The sequence below is a fragment of the Homalodisca vitripennis genome, chromosome 3 (assembly GCF_021130785.1).
Source record: "Homalodisca vitripennis isolate AUS2020 chromosome 3, UT_GWSS_2.1, whole genome shotgun sequence".
Taxonomy (NCBI): domain Eukaryota; kingdom Metazoa; phylum Arthropoda; class Insecta; order Hemiptera; family Cicadellidae; genus Homalodisca; species Homalodisca vitripennis.
In genome coordinates, this window is record NC_060209.1 from 99,372,350 (window position 1) to 99,396,943 (window position 24,594).

A 24,594-nucleotide genomic window follows, 5' to 3' on the forward strand; every position below is an offset into this window, starting at 1 on the left:
ACTTAACTAACTAACTTGTACTTCCATACTTCCATTACTGTAACTCAATGATTAATGCACGGCACTTGGCGAAAAGCTGCAAGACTCAAATGTATTCTTTAGCTTTTGTTCGCAATGTAGCGAAAGCATCATGTCACACCATACTAAATATAGTCTAATATTTTAAAACTACAAGAACAAAGATCTTCACAAATTCTCATGGTCGTACATTTTGCGAAAGTCCCAGCACAGGACTTTGGTGTTTAATAAATCATTTAGTAATTTCATGTAATGGCATGTCGGTTATGGAACGCCCTCTCGTATAACATCAATTCGAATGAGAGCCGTTCTCTCTTGTTATTCGTATTTATATAGTAGGTTTATAAATGTACTTATTGAAAGTAGTTTTATTTCTTCGTTTAGATGTTATTTATAATTGTTAATATAATCAAGCAATCGTATGCATTAATTAATAGCACTGTAATGTTGAATTTATACATGTGCTCTATTGTTTTTCTGGTAGATAATTGATAACATAATTGATTTGTATATTATGACACTTTAATTCTGGAATGTTAACATGTTTTTGACTCGTTTGACCAAACAATGATCCATGCCAATTCTGTAGGATGTCTTTTCTTCATACGAGGCATATATTTTATATATACAATATATAGAATAGCCTTATAATATACAATTACTTACCCAACAAAAATCCTCCTATAATACATATACCATCTATCAAAAGATTATCAGATAGAAAAGTTGCTGTTTGGCAAGTAATTGTTATAGAACTCAGTTGGTAATAAGGTAAAAATTTATTCAGGTAAGTAGACATAACATTATGAATATAAAAAATAAATTATGTACTAGTAAAGACATGTGTCTTTTGCAGTTGTTGCGTGTTATCAATAACATAAGTATGCAATATGCAAAAACTTATTATTTGACTTTACTGTTTTACTTTGCACGTTAAATAAGGAGCATATAAATAGCAGCATATGTAGATATTTTCTTCTGCAGGCTAAATAATTCAAACAATACAATTACAGTTTCCTAAGGTTATAGTTTTGAACTTCTTTAGAATCCGGCTGAAACGATTTCAATATTACCCAATAAGAACAATAATAACTTTAGAAGATTTTCAACCTTATTTTTATTCTACGTAGCAATTATAGGACATGTAAATGCTTTTTAAATATCCAATTGATGTGCAAAAAAAGTTTGATATTTTTTCAGAATAACCGTTAAATATCGTGTGAATCAAAAAGTTTTAAAGGAGTTTAGATGCGTCTTAGTTGTATCTTTAGACTGAGACATCTCTCATAACTATACGATCAAAAATAAGACAGCAAAAGTGGTAGCGGCTCAACTTTGTTCTTATGGAGTTAAAAATCAAGATGACCGCCAGTAATAAGCTGGTACTTGATAACATACTCCTCCCCTCTCATACGCCTGCATGTAAGCCAAGATGTGAAACCAGACCGGTCTTGTTTCTAAATATTTAATCATACATGCTTGAGACCACAACACTAGTCTTAGATATATACGTAAGTGTTTCTGATAATAATGTAATATTAAAATTGACTAAGCGCATTGACCGACCATACAAGTAGTCTGTATAATTTAGATCACACTGGACACCTGAGTCCGCAAAAGTAAGAGATGGAGCGGGAGGCGCTTCACACTGGACTCCGCAGTCCACTGCCGCGGAAGCGCGGTCGGTCAGGTCGATGCGGGGCGAAGTGTTCACTGGAAAAATTTGGTCAGTGAATTGAAGTAGCCGAGTGTCTGATTCTATGGTGATTCAGGAGCTTCTGATATTCTTCTTCCAGGTGCTTTTTTTAAGTATTTGGATCTCTTCAGGATCTTCAAGCGTCGATGAAGGGGTGAATGCAGGGCCAGATAGAGTAGCAGGGGCGTGAATGGTGCAGGCACGCGTTACGGCGAGTTTGGGGGATTTGTGATATAAACAGACAATGGTAACGCTGCGTCTGTGGTCGTAGTCCTGGGTTTGGTTTGCGGAGATAACAGCCAATGCTTAGTGACTGGATGTGTTTTGTGTTGCAGACAGTCACTCTTGTGTTTGCATCAGTATTAATTGATGCACCGCAGATTTTCTCAAGTCAACACCAAAAAATTTGTCGTTTTTTATACTCTGTGCTGCCTATACTCAACATTGGCCAAGAGAATACAAGGATTTCAAGTTTTTTTGTTTTCCATGGTAAAGAACATTTTCAATAAATAGTATGAAATTACTTCAATAAATAACAACAACAAATAACAGGAACAATAAAACCTGTGTAACAAAAACAGTAACAAAACAACATATAAAGGTTAAAACATGTTTAGCTAAAATAAATAGTGTGACAGTCCCGGATATACACAGCAAAGGTTTTAGTTAAGTGGTAGTAATCAAAGCAGCCTACTCGTAGATATCAGATCATGAAGCAATTTTCTCATGGGTTTTAGATAATATTTTTCCATTCCAGTCAATCTTGTGTTTCCATCAGTCTTTATAGATGCATCGCAGATTTTATTAAGTCAGCACCAAAAAATCTGACGTTTTTTATACTCTTTTATATATATCTGTATATTATGTGAGGTTGAGTGGTAAAGAGGGCTAAATAGCCTTAACTCAGCCTCTTAAACAAAGGCATATTTCATTTCATTTCATTTTAACACTGACTAAATACAATTACAATACATGACACCGATGTTATAGTACCAATGACAACTTGGTGATTAAAGTCGGAAGTGCAAATTTGTCCAGGATCCTTGGATGTAAGGAACAGAAGGAATTAAGAACCTGGGTTATTCCCCCAGTATCCATTACTGACTCGTGGATGCGCATACTGCTGATCAGGTGAGAGTGGTTAATGAGGTGCAAGATGTATAGGGATGACGTGCTGCTATTTTAATAACACGAGGTCCGATATCGTGTGCACAGGAACTAGAGACCTGAAGATTCCGTGCGATAATTAAGATTATCTGGTAAGCACCATGTACTTGTTGAATTTCATGAAATTATCAATTCTTCCCCACCGTAAGAGTAAGTATAAAGGTAGACCTTTCACTAATTATTAACCAGGACTAAAAAGAATCCTTTCGTATCATCACGTGACACCTCTGAGCATCTCACCATCCAGGCAAGTATAACGCTTCATGAACTTAAAGACAATGTAAATTAGTTATTTGTGGCAGAAAAACTAAGAAATAAACTTTAAACACATAAAAGAACGGCAAACTAGGAGCATTATCAGGTTTAAAAATTCAGTAAGATTGGTGACATCTATTTCAAAGAACAAATAGGTACAAGTTAGCTAGATTTGATAGATTTTGGTATCGTCATAACAGTAATTATGAGAGTACAGGAGTACAGGTGAGATTAATTAGAATTTAAAATCTCCTAAAATATTGATTTATACCACATTGTATCTTGATCGAGTTTTTATGTAAATCTCAATCTAATGAAGATTGAATGAGTTTTTTTGTAATCAATCATAAACTTCACAGTAAATGTGAAATCTTGGAAAAAGGATAAAAATCCTATATGAGTACATCGATAATTTATCTACAACAGTAATAATGTTATGTGTGTTTGTACTTTATTAATCCAAGCTATTTGGATCACTTTATTTGAAGATTTCTTGAACTATAACTTTAAATGGGCAAAGGAAAGTCTGTGCCTTTGAGCTTCTTAGCAGTCCATTCATCAAGTCTTTTAGCAAATTGAGGATCCATTTCTTTCTTCCACGCCTCTGTTTCACCTTGCCTCATAAAACGCATATTCTTTTCTACAGGTATTTCATCTTCGTAATTGACCGCCTTGTTGTCCCTCATGCTGGAAAAGCTGAGGTGGTCTACTAGAGTCGTGACCTCATCTTCACTGTAGCTCTCACCTAGGAATTCCTCAACCCTTCTGACAATCGAGCGTAAGTCCTAGACAACAAGTACTTAGGTTAAAATTGTGGGAAAATTAAAAGGCAATAATTTCAAATTGTCAATTAAGAACTAATAATAATGAATATAATTCGAATTTTATTCTTAACCCCCTTAAAACAATGAATCACCAATGAACTTAGTCTAGATGTAACATCAATCAAACTAACTTAGAGAACATATAAGTTGTAACGTTATTGTAATTAAGAGTCGGAAATATCATTAAAACACAATCAAACACATACCTATTTTTTGTGGAGCTTAGGTTTAAATGTACTCGTAAGTACCAGAAATTAATTATTGTTTTAGAAATTAATTATGTATACGTAAGTACCACTGCTTAACTAATTATTGGATCTTTTATAAGAATAAACAAAGTTTTCTTTAATAAGTAAAGTGTTCTCTTAAATTCTTCACTAAAACCTTCATTGCTGCTCTATACTAAGTGAAGATAAATATTATCTTGAGACATCAAGTGAAAAAATGACAACCATTTTGGGAAATTATTGTTAGCCTACTTAAAGTTAGTTTTCATTCATTAAACATATTTTCCTTTTCCCACAGTGCGGGGGTAAGAGAAATTCAAAATCCTCAACATGTCACGTATAAAATGAAATAGTTAAAAATAATTTATTAACAAAAGTATAGATAATTGCATTGTACTACGTTCCCAAGATTTGTAGCTTTTTATAGAGAGGTTGTTGATAACCGTGGAGTTTGGGAGGTATTGACAACTAAATGTATGGATTAACTACGTGATTAACTTTTGAAACCCTTCCTAACCAAAGAAGTAATTTATAAGCCGTGAAGAAATATGCTATCACTTCAACACAGAAAATCACTCTCGCAAGAACACGATAACTAAAAATTATCCGGCGTTTTCTATTCTATTTTATTTATTATGAGTACTATTATTTTTCACAGCGTTTACAAATCTCGTTTTACATGTTCTAGTGATGGTGTGTCCATCTGAGAGAATAGGATTTTACTTTCTGAAAGTAAGTATTGTTCAGGCTTACACACAAAGCATATTAAAAATCCACAGTTAAACTTACCAGAACACATTAAATGATGAGTGGAAATTATACTTTCTTCGTACACCAATCATTAGGGTTGTATTGCTCTTCCCTTAAATTTACCCTTACCAAGGCTCCTTTATTTTACAGATTTTCTAAAAATTTTATTTTAAACATTCCCTTGTGAAGTAAAGGAAACAATACAGGAAACATGAAGTGGCCATCCACAAAGTTGTATTTAACGCAGAAGGAAAAGACAAGATAGAGGTTCTTTAATCCGTATCTGATGAGTGGGATGCTCATCGATATATTCTTAATACGATCAAGAATGTTCGAAAAACTGCTCGTTACATAGTTCTAGTCGAGACAGCTGTCATACCTGTTAGGAGTAACGGAACTCGCCCAGGAACCTGCATATAACTTCACCTTCGCCATCCGAAGGCTTCCTCATCGCGACAATTCTCCAGATGTCACACGTGCGTGTCGTAATAGGCAACGTTAATTGCCGGTTGTTAAGTTCTGCTACGCATATTAGTTAACGTTAGTTTGAAGTATTTGTTGTGTGAACACACGAGCTCTCATATACGCGAAGTAATCCAATAGTGCGACTGTGACGTGATGTATGAGTTCGCATGTATCCTGACAGGCAGTGAGCTAGCTGGCTGTACTCGTCATAGTTCAGCGGCACCTACTGTTACAGTTGCATTTGTTTCTTCTGCCTGTCAAAATAAAAATATACAAAACTACTGTATCCACATACATTAAGTGCACGTCTCAGCATTTTGCATTTATGCAACAAAATAAATTAAATGGTACGAGATATGACAAATAAGTGATATTCTTGTGCATGAAAAGGATTGGTCAGAAACTTATGTGTATGTATGCCGCTGTGATATAGTAGTTTAATACGAGCTTGTGAACACGATAATTTTTAAAATATTCAGACTAAACTTGGTACATAGGCACTTGGATGAGTTCATTACTCAGCCTTAACAAATAAAAAGTTTCAATATGGTGGCTATTAGCATTCGAGCTAAAATATTTACTCGACTAATGCTCAAAATTGGTCCAAAACGGTTCATTTTAAGTATACCGGGTAAACAACAGTATTTTTAGTAAAAAAGTTTCATTACTTACTTTTTTAAATATATCTTAAGGTTTAAAGATATATTTGCCGGCCATTCAAATTTTGACTAAGGAAGGGTTGTATTTGAGTTATTGGCTGAGCTTTAGCTAAACCTATCACTAGCGGGGCTGAATAAATGTCATTACTGCCTGTCTGTTTGTCTGTCTCGAAAACGAACTGTTCTATAGACACGAAATTTAGCATAAAGCTATATTTATATTAGGAACACAGAGTTCGATTTTGGTGCATGTCACCCCATGGAACTTGGCTGAGCGTTAGCGAATATTTATACATAGGTCTTATGAATAACCATAAAGGAAATGTGATAGCTGAATGAATAAAGTTGAATGAAAGTTTGAAACAAACTGTGTACAATCATAAGCCAATATTTGACTTCAGCGCTTACCAGAATTTTATTTAAAGACTGCTATAAAACCTAGCTTACTGAAATAATGTAAACAAATCATTTGGCACGATGTTGTGAGAACGATTTTATCTGTATAATTTAAATTTCGCATGAAACTTTACACTTTAAACTTTAATTTTCTTAACAATACATAGTAAATTCTTGGGTGGAGTAGATTTGATTGATGGTTTCATCAGTTATTATGAAACCAAACTAAGATTAAAGAAATAATATTTGCGATTCTTCTTTCACTTTTTTGATATGACAGTAGTATCAGCATGCCTCTTATACAGGAGAGACTATGAGAAGGAAGGCATTCGAAAACAAGGCATTATGAACCTACTTGAGTTCAAAATAGAAGTTTAATTTCTTTGTGCAAAGAAATTAAATATGTCTCCAAGCGAGGCCGGTCATCGATGTCTTTCTGCATGTAATATTGATAGGGATTATGATGACAAAGTGCATGAGGGCTAGCGAAACCTATACCTTCTCCAATGGTACATACTGATATTGTCGGACATTGGCCCATGTTTACTGAGGGCAGGGAGAGGATAGGAATTTCTATATGCAAGGGCATGTCTCCAAGAGGTTAAGGTCCAAGAAAGCTACAATTTTAAATCAAAGCAAACAAAAATATCAATTGCTATCCCAAATTATAATTAAACGACGAAGTTATAGCGAATCAACGCGTTCTCCCACGGTTGTGTTCGTCAATTGCATTTTGGATAGGAATACCAATTCGACTTAATATTATTTCCTTATATCAATCCAACACACATACTGTATATATATATATTTTTTTACCTGTTTCATCTCCTCATAGGTATTGAAGAAAATATTGGGTTCATTTCTGATATTCCAGAAAGATAGAACGTGATCCCAAAACGGAGAAAAACTGGCTGAAAAACATAAAAAATATAGATATTAAATTTACAGACAATTGCGAGTTAAAAACATATTGTATAGTATGGGTGCACCATTTTAAGTTAATGTCAAAACCATTTCGTTCATTGCCACAATCATTACAAATATGACACAGAACAGAGTTGAAATAGAGTAAAATTAAATTAATTATTTACTTTTTAGTACCTTTAGTAAACACCTAATTTAAAAATAGTCATTGATACCTTCTAAATAGCCCTAAATAGTTCCGTACTTTTTTTAAAGTAAAAAGGCTCTGAATTGGGTTTTGATCATTTCTGGTACAGTCACACACTTAGGAGATCTTTACAGAGAGTTAAATAGAGAGATATCAATGACTTTTGTTTTTGTTATGAAGAAAGTGATGTTATACAACAAGATAAGGTAGTATATTACTGACGGAATTGGTATCTTGTGTACTTTAAATATGTGATGTGTATATATGACTATTATCCGGCTGGTTTCTTTATACAAAATTAAAGAACTTGATGTTGCTTGTACAGTTAGCTATGTTATTTACAAAAAGAAAATAACATAGGACCAAGAACTGATCCCAAGTGCACTCCAGTACTGGAAAATAGCTTTTGGTAGAGTTTTATTTTTATAAATCCACAAAGAAAACCTCTAGGATCTGTCTTCGATCAGTCATATAGGTTGCAGTAGCACAAGATTGCAGAAGAACTGCTTCTTGGAACATTCGTCAATGCGAGGCCAGCATACAAGAATGGTGTAGAAGTTACTGCTCAACATAGAAGTCAAGTGTATTCCAACAAAACGTTCAGAGAAAAGTTAGTGTATTCACTCTAGGGTCTAGAAGATGAATATCCAGCATATAACAGACACGAAAGCAGATAGTTAGACAGAAGAGCAATTGTTAGGCCCCTTGGTAATAGCTAAGTAAAATATACAAATTTGAAGTTTATAACCCAATCCTTTTTCTCTGCTCAAGATATTCCACCTTTTTAAATAACAAAACCAACCATGCCAATGACGCCGAGACTTTAAATAGATTTTAGACGCTTTCTAAATATTAGGAAAAATGTAGAATAGAGAGATAGAAATAATTACTTATCTAGTTACTATTATTAACTATCTCAGATGGTTTTCAAAATAGATCGTGCTATTGAGTATTTAAAAATGTGTTCAGTAATTGTGTAAATACATTAATTAAGGTTCAGTTAATTAATTACATGCTATTTATTATGTTTACCTTTATCTTGAATGAAACCCTCAAGAAAAAGCTCAATTGGACCAACGTAGTTTTTGAATATCCTGTAGTGATGACAGTATGATAAAGCCACATCCTTGGGATTTCTGAACACGTATATCAGCTAAAAATGAGTATTTTTTTAGTATTAATTAGAATACGTACAAATATTATTATGCTAATATTATATCCTTAAAGTCCTGGTTTTACCAAATAAGTGTATAATTTATTTCTATTATGAATAAACAATAGATAAGAAGGACGTAATGAACAATATGTAATAAGTTACAAACTCCAAGAAAATTAAAACAAAATATTTTAAAATAAAATACATTATTGGTTAAAGATTTAATTACAAACCTGTTTAAAGTTATGTGTTTAATAAGAATACACAGACAACAATATAGATATTGTTGTCTAGGAATGAACATTTTCAACTTAAAGAAATGCCAGATGCCGCGTAACAGGATTCGCTGAGGTTCCATACAAAAAATTCAAATCTATATAGCTCATTACATTAGGCATCAAGTGGCCCCTGTTAAATTTCATTAGTAAGTTTATTTACAATTTTACATATTCTGTGATTTTCTCTTTGCATTATGGTCACCCATAATGCCAATGTAAAAATTTTTCGCTGACGCTCGGCCAGACCCTATGGAGTGGCATGCACCATAACTGAACTCGATGCTGCTTTTGTACAAAAATGAAGCGTACATGGTGGATAGGGTCTTTTAATTTCGAATTTTGAGTTCAGCTCCATTTCACCTTCAGCTTAGTACAGCGTCTGAAATCTGATGGTATAACATAACAGACAACTCCTGAAATCCGGAGTCTACGTCCATACGTCAGTTGTGCACCTTATGGGACAATGAAAATACCTGTGCATTTGGATTGCACTTTGAACACAATTTATTTCCTAGTTTATAATCAATTTCAGACATTTTCATCGAATTTCCAAAAACTGAATTATTTATTAACGTATAGAATTTTTTAAAAACACTTGTGTCTAAATTTGTTATATTAGTATTAAATCGATTTATTATCTTATATACAGGTATGTTTTAATATTGAATGTAATAATTCTATCAAGATTAAAAAAAAACTAATTTCTTCATCTAGATAATATTTTTAATTTCTTAAATAACCGAAATATTGTTTTATTAAGAAGAAATCTACATAATTTATTTTTATTGTTATAATTAAAACAACATTTGTTCTAGAATGTTTTCTAGAACAAATATTAATGTTTTATAAAATACGTGTAAATTTGTTGGATATTCTAGACCAACAAAATATATCCATAAGATTAAGCGTAAGTTGTTGTAAGGGTTTTAGGATTTATCCATCTTATGTCCATATATAAACAATACAACATATCCATGTATTATGTTATTAACTCCCCAATTCAGGGTTATATTAGTTTAAAAATGGACAGCCAAAACAATTTTTTAAACATATTGTTTGACATACGCGTGTTTCGGCATGAAGCATGTACATTAAAATCAATTGCTTCTACATGCTCCCGTGTACATTAACATATAAAGTAAATAATAAACAGTTAAATACATATATATTTATAAGAGTATAGGGTCTTTATTACAATTTAATTAAATATGTAATTATTTATTTGCGTTCAATTTTCTTTCCTTCCATTCGATGTCCAAAATTTCCATGTTTTTCATGGCAAAAGACGGTATGAAAAATCAAATGTTTTAAAAAGGCTTTTAGTTGTTTATTTTGACGTGACAACGTCTTAAATTAGGTTGCGGCTCGGAGTCACTCATGAAAAAGTGTAACGCCCGGTAACGTTACGATGCCCGTCCAGTGGGTCCGCCGCACGGGATCCGCACGGGATAAAGCAGATAAACTGTGGGTCCGCCGCACGGGATGAAGCAGATAACTATGTTTATTCGTGAAAATGTGGAGTGCTTAGATTCGTCATTTACAACAACTACAACAATAAAGGTAAATAATTGTACACTGATATTTCATTATCGTAAACTATGATTGATTGATTAATTGTTAGATTGACACAAAAGTTGAGAAACTGAGTTTATAGGTTATGTCATACTATTGACAAATTTTGATAGTGTTAAGTAAATTATTACTTTAAATCACTCTGCAATCAATCGTAATTCAGTCGATTGAGAAGAAACAGCGCGTATTGCTAGTCAAACATTTAAAATAACAAATTATAACCTCTAACCTGTCATAACAGTGCGACCAAACAAACGAACTAAACCGACCAATAACCACGCGCGAAGTTAGAATTTAACTGTGTTTAGCAAGAATTTCAAATTCCAATTTTAGTAAATGTTTTATTCAACTTTACCATTTACAATAACAAATTTTAATTAATTTCAAATTATGTACAATGTTTTAGTAAACAAAATATATTTCTATAGTTAAAATTTGTGCAATTATTATTTTCATTCAATTCCTTGTTCCTATTGTGCAATTTAATAATATTCATATCAATAAATATTCTACCGAGAAAAAGACGTTGTCACGTAAAATCTTCGCCCGTAAAACCGACTTTACAGGCAACCATAATTTTTTTTATACTAATATATATTTATATTAATATATTATCTGTAAAGTTACGTTTCCATTTTTCTTTATTTCCAGAAATATAATAAAGTTGTAGTTTTACACTATTAGCCTTTCAAGAAAAAAAGAAACCCTCAGTGTTATAACAATTACGGTTTTTAATTGAAAACTTCATTTATGTACAGTAAACATTACACTTTATTAACAAACGATGGCATTTTATTAAACATTTAGCATAAAAACTGTTTTGTGAATCCCAATGCCAACGTACTAACCAATTACGAAATAATACAAAGTAGAGAATATTACTTACGGGTTATAACCCCAGTAGTGGCAAGACGCAAAACGTAAGGTTTACTTTTAAAATTTAAAGCCAAATATTTTAGTGTATCCAAAGATAAAAAAATAACTGAATTACAACATTTATTACGTAAACAATATCAGTTACGGGTAATAGCCCCTCAAGTGCAGCTATTAGTATCAAAATAAATTAAATTAAAATAATAAGACATAAGATGGATAAGTACATACATAAACACACAGATACGGGACTAAACTCAGACTACAAAGAAAAGTGAGTTATAGAAATTTGGTAGGAGGACAGAGTTTAAGAAAATTGGCAGATTATGTGCTTAGCCTTCACGTGTGAGCACAAGGTTCACAGGTAACCACAAAGGAATCCAATTTGACACGAGCAGTTGTGATCTGTGCAGCTCCTAAGTAAATCATTAAACTAGAGGATTGATAACTCTGCCCCCATACATTAAAAATATGATCAAAGGAAATAATACATACAACTTACACATATAGTACTAACTTTACCTAAGCTTCGTGGATACCTTAAGGTTATCCAACTAGACTAGTATATCCCTTAAAAGACTCCCTTTCACTTCACGTAGGTCCTTTTTCTTCAAAATTGATAGAAAAAATAGGAGAAAACCTTGTGTCCGGTGTCCAGCGTAGAACACCGTCCATGGTAGCAGAGACACTAGTTGGTCAGGTGGTTTCTTAGGCATTTGAATAGGTAACGGGAGTGTGGGTTGGACCGAGATATTTCTTTGAGCTAATCCCACTTCCTCATGATTCATCTGTAGCGACAATGTAAGTAGGTAGCCGGATCTAGTATCTCATAGAAAGAACGGGGTTCACAATACCGGACAATTAAATTTCCGATAAATAAATAATCAAAACACAGACTATTACATTAATATAACACTATGCAGCAAAACGGCTCGGCCAGACTGTCAGAAGTCATACGGCGGAGGTCAACCACTTACCACAGAAAAAGGAGCTGTAACCACAGTGCGAATCTAACAATTATGAAATTAGGAGTTTTTTTCTATAGAATTTAAATTACGTAATACATGAACTGTTTACACACGGAATAACCTAGTGTACCTTTAGAGGCACAATTAATTGTATGCGCAGTACTCAGACAGTGCATGGCGATCGACTATATTTATCTGGGCTGTGACGGGTTAATATAACAATAAGTGAAGTTACCATGAACATTTTTTCAAAATATGTTAAGTTAAATACATCAATAAAATTTATTCGCTTAGTGGTACAATAGAATATAAATATTTTTATTTGCAATTTTACAATACACAAAAAGGTGTATTGGCCTTTCTTACACATGTATCAAGTGAGACACGAGGTAGAGCACTACTACGAACTGCGAGACACAGAACAGTGGTTTATGAACACCTCGCAGGCAGGTGTTAATTTTATTAACAGACTGCAAAATTCAATAAAAAATTCCCTAACGCCCAAGGCGTTAAATGCGCATAAAACACCTTTTGGTGCCACAAGCATTTTATAATGCAGAAGAGTTTTTAGCATTTAACTGGGAGACCACCCAATTACACGACTGATTCTGCTGTTTAAAGTGGGTTATATGCGCGAAGAATGAAAGGTGCATAATTGTAAAATTGTATGAGTGAATGAGAATTTTGTGACGTGAAATTTTAGATTAAAATCCATGACGTTTGCTAAACAATGTACTATTGTCGCTGCAATAAAACTGATTTGATCAATTAAATACATGTATGCAAATGCAAAAAAAGGTAAATGTGTCAATAAATCTAAATTCCTTCATAGGTATAAAGTACTTATTATAATTAAAGAAAAACTTTCCCAATAAACCATTCGCTCTCACAATCATACAGCTTGTTCCCCAGCCCACCCCAGAAAGGTCCGAGAGCTAGGACGCACCAGCCGCGATCATAAAATACCGTTTTAATGACACCACAACCGTGGGTGGCTGGATATTGAGGTGATTTGAACAGGCAGGAAATTCCACAGTCAGCCGAAACTTTAAATAACATCATACGCAAAAGTTTTATGGTGAGGCTTACGCAGGACTGAGGAATCGGATACAAAACTCAAAATCGTCAGAGAAATATTTTGGCAATTTCCTGTACATAAGAGAATGTGTTCTTCTCTTGGTATGTCAAAAGCGTAGCGTAAACAGTAATTTCAAGTCTTTTGCAATATTTCATCAAGTTATACAGTAATATCATTTAAGACAGAGTTGCGGTACATAAAATAAGGGGATAGTGATTTCACCAGAATTATATTGACCTAGGCTGGTAAAAAGTTTTGAAGTCTTTTCAGCAAGTGCATACCTGCAAACACTTTGTTGCAGATCTCAACTACGGCATTGTTACTTGTGAGTATGTTGTTGATAGTTATCCCAAGACTCTTTACTTTAGAACAGTACGGCACAACTTGTCCATTTACATTTACATTTGAAATTTTTACAAAATGTATTGAATTTTGTAGCAGGAAATGAGTAATACTTATTGGTTTAGCCTTACTACTAATTAAATTTAAGCCGTTATTTTTGCCCATTTCATTATGTTTGAAATGTCTGAATTAATGATTTGAGTGGATTGGTTTATTGTACTTGGCTTAAAGTGGAATGTATATTTGAAGATCGTTGGTATACATGTGATATTTACAATGAACAATATCTGATGTTATTTCGGTCACACAAAGTACGAACAAAAGAGGTCCTAGTATTGAGCCTGACAGTACACAAGTAACAAGCGTTAGAGAAGCCTATCACTCGATGGGCTGGAAGAATTTAACTTCCGTCTGCCCATTTGTCCTCACGATACTCGTATCTTGAGAAGGAACTTGTCTATGTAGAGACTTGACATGAAGCTTTATTTCTAGACAACATCGAGTTCGATTTTGAATATATGTCATTCAATAGGATTTGGCAGAGCGTTAGCGAACAATTTAAATTGGTCTTATGTATAATCATGATGGCAATGAGAAAGTAGCAAATAGATATTTTATAAACTGAGTACAATCAGACTATATCTAGAATGTGATATACATTTGATTGTTATCGTTTGAATATCTACTACCTAAGCTACCTTGAGTCTCTCACTCCACAAAGGACAATCCGAGCGCTCAAAATTTCCAGTCCTCAATTTATAGCATTGGGTAATTATCTCTTGTGCAACAAATACGATAAAAGCTTAATCTAAGTACTGTAAACTGAATTTAATAAAATGTGCGACTATAGTCAAAATACTTACTTTAGGTTTCTTGGTCCAAATCTGTCTCGGAAGCAGTTGTAATGGCAGATGACTCTTGATGAAGCGAGGAGAAGCGGATTTATTTATCAGTTGTATGTTATCAGGTGTACTATCAGCCAGTTTGTCCCCGCACATAGGCTTGAACCTTTAGATAAACGAACAGATTTTACCTCTTTCCGGTTAGTGCAGAGTAAGGCAACAGGTTTAGAAGGTGGAGGAGTCATGTGTTCTCTCAATAGTATTGTTGGTACTCTTTAAAGTAATAATAACTCGTTGGAATGAAGACTTTCTGGAAGCATTCTAGTTAAGTGCAAAGTCAATTTTAATAATCAAATCATGCTTATGTGTCCGTTAAAGAAAATTTGCGAATAAAGCACAAACATTTCTTTTCTACGAGAATATATATATATATATATATATATATATATATATACATACATATATACATATACATATATATATATATATATACATATATATATATATAAATACTAATATATATTATATTATATATACTACAATATATATTATTCTCGTAGAAAAGAAATATACGTTAACACACATTAGGCATAGTGACTATCATATTAGAATGAATAAAAATTGTAGCGCTATAACATTTTAATTTAATATAATATAATTATATTTCAGCTCCTACTATTCGTCACATATTTTTCAATTCACTAACCTAATTAAAAATCTGATTAATCATTAGCTCGTCATAGAGATTAAGCGTACTGATGGGTTAAATCTAAGGTAAGGGTAATTATGCTTATTTTCTATTAGGTTCTTAATATGTTCTTTTACATTGTTATGTAATAACGTAATATATTATTATTATTAAATATTTTAGTAAATATTCCTATGTTAAATTGATGTAATTTAAATAGTACATGTAATTTACATAATATATTTGTTGTGTTTTATTTTTTTAACAGTTTTTTAAGTTTAAGCATAACATTTTGGTTTTTTTTGGGGACAAACTATGTTGAAAGGTATATGGTGTCTAAAATTTCATGAAGTCTAAATCTGTTATAGATATTCAATAGAACTTTCATCGAAGTTATGATATGTAATCGTTTATCGCTTCTACCAAGATTAGGTGATGGTTTTGAGGAATTCAAAAACATATGCTATGTAAAGTATAATCCGCCAGTTATCCTTATCAAATGAACATGGAATACATTCAACAGTGTTTCGAATGTACCCCAAAAGGACTACGTGTCAGTAGAGGCCTTAGTCCCACCACAACCTCTCTGTAGTGTGATATATAGATATAGATAGATAGAAAAAACTGTAAGTATTTAGTGAAGTGAGTAATTGACAAAGAAACGTCTGGATAAATTCAATCTCAGTAAGTTAATATAAATAGTTTCATATAGTTGTACAACATCAGAGACATCCTTAAAGTGAAAGTTTTTACGCGATTTCTCGGGAAAAGGTGCATATTCTTTTTTTGTACTCATATAAGACTCTAACGGAAGTTGCATACCTTGACGTGCTGTAGAAGTAGTGGTTGCTTCTTTAAATAGGTATCTTTATTTTCTAATAGGAATAATCATCAATCTGGGAGATGGAAGTAAGACAATTCCTTAATAATCAGATTTATAAACAATAGATTGAACGTTGGTCCAATCTTAAAGGTGCTTTAGCCAAGCACACAGGCTGGTGTAACACTGTCTACAAAATATGTACTTGGTTACAAAAGTACGGTTGTAACGATCTATTCATGCAGGTTGTTGCAGTGAATGTGTAACTCTTATCATTTATGGAAGTGTTTACAGTGGATTTTACGCACACATTTGGTTTGTTAATTTGATTTTAAACCATGTTGGATACACTTCTACTTGATTAATGGTTAGAGAAGTGTAATGATTTTTATTTATTATACGGGAGTTCCTAGTTTTGAAAATTCTTAAGCTGGTATTTATTAAAATTCAAGAGTAATAATTATTTTGCGTTGTGAAGTACGCCTTTATATTATATTAGTACGTAATGTTGGTACACATGTTTGAACTTTAGCACAGCAATATTACAACTGGCACCATACACGATGCTCGACTGTCAGTGAAATGCCTCCTCCACAGCAGAAAGCCAACGTGTCATTTGGTGGAAACCAATCCTGTTATTACTGCGCACTGTAACTTCAGGCATAAATACATCCGTAGTTGGTTAAAACATTAAAACATTGTAGTGTTTTAAAAATAAAATCACCGGGTAGGCCAACTATTTCGGCGAAGAATGCAGAGAGAACCAGAATTGGAGAACCAGGGAGGAGGGTCCAGACAACTGATATTTTCCAGTAGTGGACAGAGAAAAAGGCTCCATTTTGTTCCTTAAAAGTTCTTGACCAGTTTCTTTGTTGAGAACGATATTTTAGCTGTACCTGTCAATAATACTGAATGATTTAATTCATAATAATCGTTTACTAAAAACGTTATTGAACAATTGAAATTTGGAGGGGAAGGGATCCGAACCCCTTGGACCCCCTCGCTGGTTACGTCCTTGATTCTCGCGGCCCTAGTCACTATTCGGATGTAGTCTACAATTGGGATTACCAGGATCTACTGTGTGTTATGTGGTACATAAATGTTTCTTGAAATAAGACTAAATAATAAATAACTTCATTAATAAATGAGCCTGATAAAACCTTAGAAAATTCTTACAAAACTCATCAAAGGTTGATGTGCCGAACGACCGAGTGGTCAGACCTTTTATTTTTGAAAATCAACTATAGTTGGTGATACCTACTCCTAGATTACGGAACTCTACATGTTTACACAGTTGGATAACATCGAGAAGAACAAAGGATTAGTGAGCAAGATTGTGCGCCACCCCACTACAAACGTTCGTCCTTAGACGTTCGTTTCCCAGCAAGATTGACGGATAGAGCTGACCTCCAAGAAGCCCGTATAATGACCCAATTGGTTTTTTATGGGGATATGACCAGAACTTTGTCTTCGTCAGAGAGTCTTAGCGGGAGAAGTATCAGTCGCATTTGAAATGCTTACTAATTTCTTGGAGGGAGGATGAATACTACTTATATATCTTCAAGGGTGCAGTTGAATCGCACATTGAGATTTATTAGTGTATGTATTCGTAGTCATAGAAACATGTATGATCTACATTAAATAGTTATTTACCACTAGGGAGGTTTCCGGACACCTGGTACTGTACATAGTATTTGGTATACTTACTCTAATAGAGGGAATCTATGATGCAAATACGTGGATTTGGCTTTATTGAAGTCTAGGTTGTTTTTTAATAGCCATACCATTTCTTGCGTCCATGTTGTACCTAAAATATTTTATTATTATTATTTTTTATTAAGCAAAATAACTGTAAATATCTTATATATCAAACTTAATCCACTTATACTACTGTGCAAAATTTGAAATAGTCTCTTCAGTTACAAGCTGGTAATTATATCGTTCTAATACTACAAACAGATTGAATCTTCACACCAAATTTCATCTGTTCTTACCACATTTAGGGAAGGTAATGATCCAGATGTCGTCTTCCCTGACCTCCATGTCTAGGATCTGATGAGCATATCCTTGGTAAGCTCTTGTGAGGACTGAACCGGAAGGATAGACCTTCATCTCTCCGGCAGGCATAGCTCCTTGGCATAATTCCTGGAGCTGCAGACTTAGCTCATCCATCATTGGCTCAAACCGTAGTTCAGTATTATCCATGATTCTAGCTTTAAAACCACAAAATATTTAAATAAAATATTAATATTCAATTTAAAATAGTGATAACAATTGTGACCAAGCTGAAAACAGTTTTTACCCACTACAGAGGGTGCATGTGCTTGGGAATATTGAACTTGATAGATATGAACTCCGTTTTATCAAATACATTAACGGGTCACTTTGAGCTACCTAATTTCTAAATTTTTGGGAAAAAATTAAGTTATTAATATACACATAAATATATTATACAATATGCGCATGCAGATGTTAATAAAATTAAATGTTTGTTTTAAGAAGTAATACTTGAGGCATTCTCAGGCATACATTGGCAGTAGAATTTCTGAGTTACTTTCTAAAAATTCAGTGAACACTCCAGTTTTTAGAAATATAAAAATTATTTCTACGTGCAGTAAATTGAAATGCACCTATGAAACAAATATTATTATAATATTTTCAGATTAAAAATTGATAAACATGTATTCAATTAGACAAAGCATATTTTTCATCATTGTTGAAATCTTACATTATTATTTAATAATAACTTGTAGTCACCTGTACACACTTATGCTGGCCAAATCCGCCTCTTTAGCTCCAGAAATTAAAATGGACTACATAGATATAATTTATAAATTAGTTCAAATTTCGTTAGCAAACTGAAATATTGAGTATTAAATTATATTTAAATAATAAAATATAGCAATGTAATGATTATGTAAATTTTAGACGTTGTGATGCGACAGCGAATTTCAAATAAGTTTCATATTTATTAATTGCCTAAAAGTACATTTTAAGAGTACCAAATTTATTTATTTTATTAAAATAAGTACTATTTAACTTAAGCTAAGAATATAATTATGTTCATACCAGCAAGATTGGTGCAATCTAACATTATCTTTTATGATTGTCATTAATATAAACGTTTATATTATAAAAAAAAGTAAAAAGCAATACTTAATTTTATATTCGTTGACGACATACGATCAAAATATGTATTGAACTCGAAATACTCAGATGTAATCTAGTGACCTATAGACTTTAAATTTTGCAATTTGCTTCATTCCTGTAAACATAACACTGAGTTCGATGACCGTGCATGTCACTCCACGGAAATTGGTTGAGCATTAGCGAAAATGTTTACATTGATAACTATGATAACAACTAGAAAATACCAGAATAAAAAAATGTGTAAACCACCTGAGCACAGTCATGTAATAACCCATATTGTCTATCAGAATTAAAGGCCTCTTATGCAACACGTGGTGTGTTGTATTCCTACCATGTCTTATAGACACATGAAATTTAGTATAATTATAGTAAGAAGGCCAAAAGCAGCGCAAAGTCACTCTGTTTTAATTAAAACGTACAGGAGAATAGGATAAAACATTTCCCAAGATCGTGTACGTCATGGATCAACTGGAATTAAATTTAATTCGGAAGTATTCAAACAAATAATCCGTGATTTATGATTGGCGTAGCATCAGGAAAGACTATCCACTCAAGAGACTGGACCTATTTAATATTAGCGTGTATATCTGCACGATATCTTGAATCATAGTTAAGATATAGACTTGACATTTTGTATCAAAATTCCCTTCAAAAAATCGTAGGCAGCATCGTGTTCAGTGATAGTGCATATCCGTCTATAGGATATCTCTGAGAGTTAGTGGACAATGTCCTATTGCTATTATTATTATTATTATTATCAGGAAAATATCTCGATATAATTGAGCTATTGGCTTTAAATTTAGGTTAAGCTTAATGTAAACTAGGTAGGGTACGATAAGCGGACCCGGTTTTTTTATATCGAAATTAGCAAATGATATTACTTAATCATAACCATCGATATAATCAATCGATACTGATTAATTATTTTTAACGATTAATTAAATAATCTATATCAATAGCTCTAAACAATTTCAAATAACACTCTTAATGTAATATTTCAATTTTATATAAGTAAAGTTTGATTATTAAAAATGACAGTCAATTTTAGAAAACTACACGACATTGCTTTGGAAGATGATAAGACATGTATTTCATTACTTCAACATTGTTGGACTCGTGCGGAAAAACCCATTATGTGAAATTTGTGGGAAAGAAACAACTGTAACTGTGAGATGAGCAAATATGGTCGTCTTCCTAAATTTTTCCTAATTTTGGTTATAATAATTTGTTTGATCACTGTAAATATTAGATTCATATTTTAATTTAAAACATACGATTGTTATTGAGAGCTATAGATCATTTATACCGATTGATAGTCTAGGATTTGAGATGCGAATATTAGGTATCGATGATTACATTCTTCGATATAAAAAACCGGGTCCGCTTATCGTACCCTACCCTGTAAACTTAATAGGTAAAGTAGAGTTCAATAATGATGAATGCATCTCCATCTGAAATAGTAATTGTTTATGGTAGTTAGGTTGAGGTAGCTTTTTGGATGTTGGGATTAACCTTATCCTTCCAATGTATCGTTCAGATAACGCCACTACTTTCAAAACTTAGCGAAACCTGTTACACAACACGTGGTCTGGCGTACTCCTATCCGATCCTTATATAAGATTCAAATAAACAACTATTAATAATAGTCTTAGGTAGAAGGTAATGTTAGTACGCTTTTTTAATCCAACAGTACATATATAAAAATTATAGAGCAAAACAGAATTATCGATTTTCGTGTAAATTTACGAGTAGATAAAATATAAAAATAAATTGTATTTTAGAATATTTCAGAATTATTTTAAAACTAATTTATTTTTATTTACCTGTACTGAGTAGAAAGTTCCACCGTTTCTAATTACACAACAAATGTCATAGATAATATGTAAAATACAATTAATTTTGAACCACTTTACTTTTTCACGTAGATTTCTTTCTTACCGAAAATTTTAAATGTTTCTTCACGTCTAATATAAACGTTAAACACGAGTCTTATCGTGCAGATAACTAGATCTGCGTAAGACCATATTGTAGCTGACAAGGTTAATCTAATATTTACTTTTCTAACTCTGCCATAAATTTAGAAGTTTTTTTTGTAATAAACATAAGTACAAAAATAATATGCCTCATAAATATTTTTTTCGTGGTTCAGTTCTGAAAAAATTAAATTTTACATTTAAGTATGCTCTACAAAATGCGTAAAATGATTGTATAGTTTAAAATACTGACCAGCATGTAAGAGGAATAAGGTCGAAGTAGTAATAATTACATAAACATCACCGATAGTGAAAATTTACTTTGTTTTTAGTTTTTATCCAACTGTAGAAAAGAAGGAAGTTTAATTATTCTATTTGTATGCCTTTCTTTTATTTTACCATAAACTCTTTATGAAAATGCTGAACTGATTTTCATGAATATTTTTATAATGAAAGAGGGTTACAGTACTTTTAATCTCATTTTCCTTTTTAAGAATAATTGGAATGGTATCTGATCAGGAAACACCTGTAAAATCATAATATAAAAAACCAGCAAAAGTAAAATGAGGAGACGCGGTTTCCTAAATAATTAAAATTTACTTCAATAATGCTAAGAAACGCCTCTTTTCTTCAGTTTATATCAGAGGTCCATATATTATAATATAGCATGGAACAACGAGAATTCGTTTGCAAGGATGTAGATTTCTTCCAATGAGTGTCACATTATATTATGGCTGCTATGGAACGTTTTGTTGATGGTAATTTTCTTAGTCAATTCCATATTTGGTGGGAAAGTAATACTTCTCCTGAGCAATGAGACCTGTTGATTGCAGAAACTAAAACTTTTAATTTAACCATAAGGTACCTTACCGGTGCTGTTCCGGTTTCCAGTTTACATCATGGTTACAGATGATTGAAATTAAGAGTACATTGAAAAATGGCATACAACAACTAGATTTAATATAATGCTGATTTGTAATTTCCTTCCAATGACTCACTTAACTCATAGAGAGTATTTTGTTCTTTATGCTAAGGTTCTAAATGATGTCCCTATTGGCGGGAATTTGCAATCTATTCTAGAGCAGCGCTACAGAAGGTATCACAATGACTGGGATTTTCTAAATTAGCGTTACTTATTCCAGATATACTCGTATTATGGGAAATATTGAGGTGGCGGCGGTAATCTTGGATAAGTTCAAGATCATCGCTGTCTGCATCTACCGCTCTCCTGCATATGACCCGGCGGGTTTCAGAGAACTTTGGAAGCCTTGTTGACCTACCTGTCAAAATGGAAGGATCACATAATCTTAGCTGGAGGTGACCTCAATGGAGACTTTGATATAACTACCACAAAGGTGACAGTTGCTGATTTCCTCAACTTACTTCGGCAGTTTAATTGTTACTGCTTAAACTCTAGTCCAACGAGAGGTAACAGTTGCCTAGACAATGTTTTTGTTAACTGTAACTCTGATGGAATATTGTGTAATATTAAGAGCTTCCCTTATTCGGGCCATGATATCTTGGTTATAGGACTCAAGGCCATAGATCATTTTGCGCCATTGGAAGCCTCAACTAATTCCTTTGAGAAAAATAACTCTTTTAAATTGGTGCTACCCAAGCACTGTGTTTATTATATATTAAAGAAAAACTGAATCTCGTCAACTGATATTTCCTCTCTCCTAAATATTTTTGCAATGCAGCAACAATGTTTACATATTTTTTCTCAATTTTAAATGATATTATTAATTTTGTTTTACAATTAAAACCACAAATCTAAAGTAAGTAGTAGAAAAGCAAATTGTAATTGGTACACAGCTGAACTAGTTACAATGAATGAAAAATTGTTGTCTCTTGACTATCTGTTTAAAAACACAGGAAGCACAGTAGTAAAAGGTCAGTTACTAGTTAAAAAAAGAGTATAGACATGATTTCTGCTGCTAAAGTTGCTCATAATAGTAAGTTGATAGAGTGTAGCAAAAAATAAGTGTAAGACAGCGTGGGCTTTAATTAATAAACATTGTAATCTTTCAAGTGAAAGCAAACTATTGATTGAACCAAATGTGTTTAACAATTTTTGCATTGATGCTGTAGAAAAAAATCAATGCTGTAGAAATATTGCACAGCCCGTTATAGGGGCTGAAAATCTTGTCACAAATGTAAGCTTAAGACGTTATAGTTATAGGCCTGATAGTATGTGTTTGTTTGAGTGGAAAACTGTTACATCAAATGATGTCTTAAAGGCTGTTAAACATCTCAGTAACTCTAACAGTAATGATTTTTACAACATGTCAAATAATTTCTTTAAGCAAATAATTCCAAGCATTTCAACTCCTTTAGCAAATTGTGTAAATAGTATGTTACAAGAAGGGATTTTCCCGGACGAGCTTAAAATTTCTACAGTTTGTCCTGTTTTTAAGAGGGGACCCAAAGATAAACCAGAAAGCTATCGTCCTATTTCTCTTGTGCCTGTACTATAAAAAGTTATTGAAGTCATCATTTATAACCAGGTTATATTGTTTTTAGAAACAAATGATATTTTGTCCAGTTTTCAGTTTGGCTTTAGGAGCGGTAAGAGTACTCTAGATGCTATTGAAGAATTAGTATCACAAATCCTACAGGCCTTAGAGGCAAGGTCCTTTACTCAGGTCACCTTTTGTGACCGGAGTAAGGCCTTTGACAGTGTTGACCATTCAGACCTTTTATCAAAGTTGCATTTCTATCGCTTCCAGGGTGTGTCTCTGAGACTTTGAGTCTTATCTTAGGAATAGAAGGCATGTAGTGTGCATTGATGGTGACCAGTCACAAGAAGTTTACTTGAGGTTTGGTGTTCCCCAGGGATCTGTCCTGGGACCTTTGTTATTTTTAATTAGTATTAATGATTTGCCTCACAATGTTACTAGTAGTACTCTTCTTTACGCTGATGATACGTCATTCGTAAATGTTTCCAGTAGCCTCCTAGACTTAAAAAATTTGGTAAATAACTCAATGGAAGAATCGGGAAACTGGTTTAGAGCTAACGGTTATCTATTAAACAAAAATAAAACTGAAAATATAATTTTTTTTAAGGCCGTATGATGAAGAACTAGTGGAAATGGAAACAGTTACTAGTACTAAGTTTTTAGGTGTAAGTGTTGATCATCAGCTTACATGGAGTACTCATATAGACTATATCAAAACTAGGCTATCTAGAGTTGTATACCTTGTTGGGACGATTGAAAAATTGTGTAACATCTGAATATATTAGAATGGCTTACTTTGCTTAATTATAAATGTAATTTTTGCCCTG

General features: G+C 32.9%; 1 protein-coding gene across 2 annotated transcripts; it reads right to left on the reverse strand.

Moving 5' to 3' along the window:
* Nucleotides 1-3,256: 3,256 nt before the first annotated feature.
* LOC124357249 (luciferin sulfotransferase-like) lies at nucleotides 3,257-21,458 on the reverse strand. Of its 2 annotated transcripts, none has more exons than XM_046808808.1 (7): nucleotides 21,159-21,413; nucleotides 18,180-18,398; nucleotides 17,893-17,992; nucleotides 14,699-14,843; nucleotides 8,601-8,721; nucleotides 7,274-7,368; nucleotides 3,257-3,921 (listed from the first exon to the last, which is right to left on the reverse strand). In XM_046808808.1, the coding sequence occupies exons 2-7, from the start codon at nucleotides 18,388-18,390 to the stop codon at nucleotides 3,643-3,645; spliced, it is 951 nt and encodes a 316-aa protein (XP_046664764.1). In that variant the 5' UTR covers nucleotides 18,391-18,398; nucleotides 21,159-21,413; the 3' UTR covers nucleotides 3,257-3,642. The 2 variants fall into 2 exon arrangements, with proteins under 2 accessions (XP_046664764.1, XP_046664765.1); XM_046808809.1 differs by lacking the exon at nucleotides 3,257-3,921 and adding an exon at nucleotides 3,989-5,656 and having other exon boundaries at nucleotides 21,159-21,458.
* Between the last annotated feature and the right edge of the window lie 3,136 nt (nucleotides 21,459-24,594).

Excerpts from the sequence above, each read along its gene's own strand:
- LOC124357249 (XM_046808808.1), bottom strand. The coding sequence starts at position 18,390 with ATGGATAATACTGAACTACGGTTTGAGCCAATGATGGATGAGCTAAGT. Across the intron at positions 14,844-17,892 it reads CATAGATTCCCTCTATTAGA|GTTCAAGCCTATGTGCGGGG; the intron begins GTAAGTATACCA and ends GTTTATCTAAAG. Across the intron at positions 8,722-14,698 it reads TTTGGACCAAGAAACCTAAA|CTGATATACGTGTTCAGAAA; the intron begins GTAAGTATTTTG and ends ACTCATTTTTAG.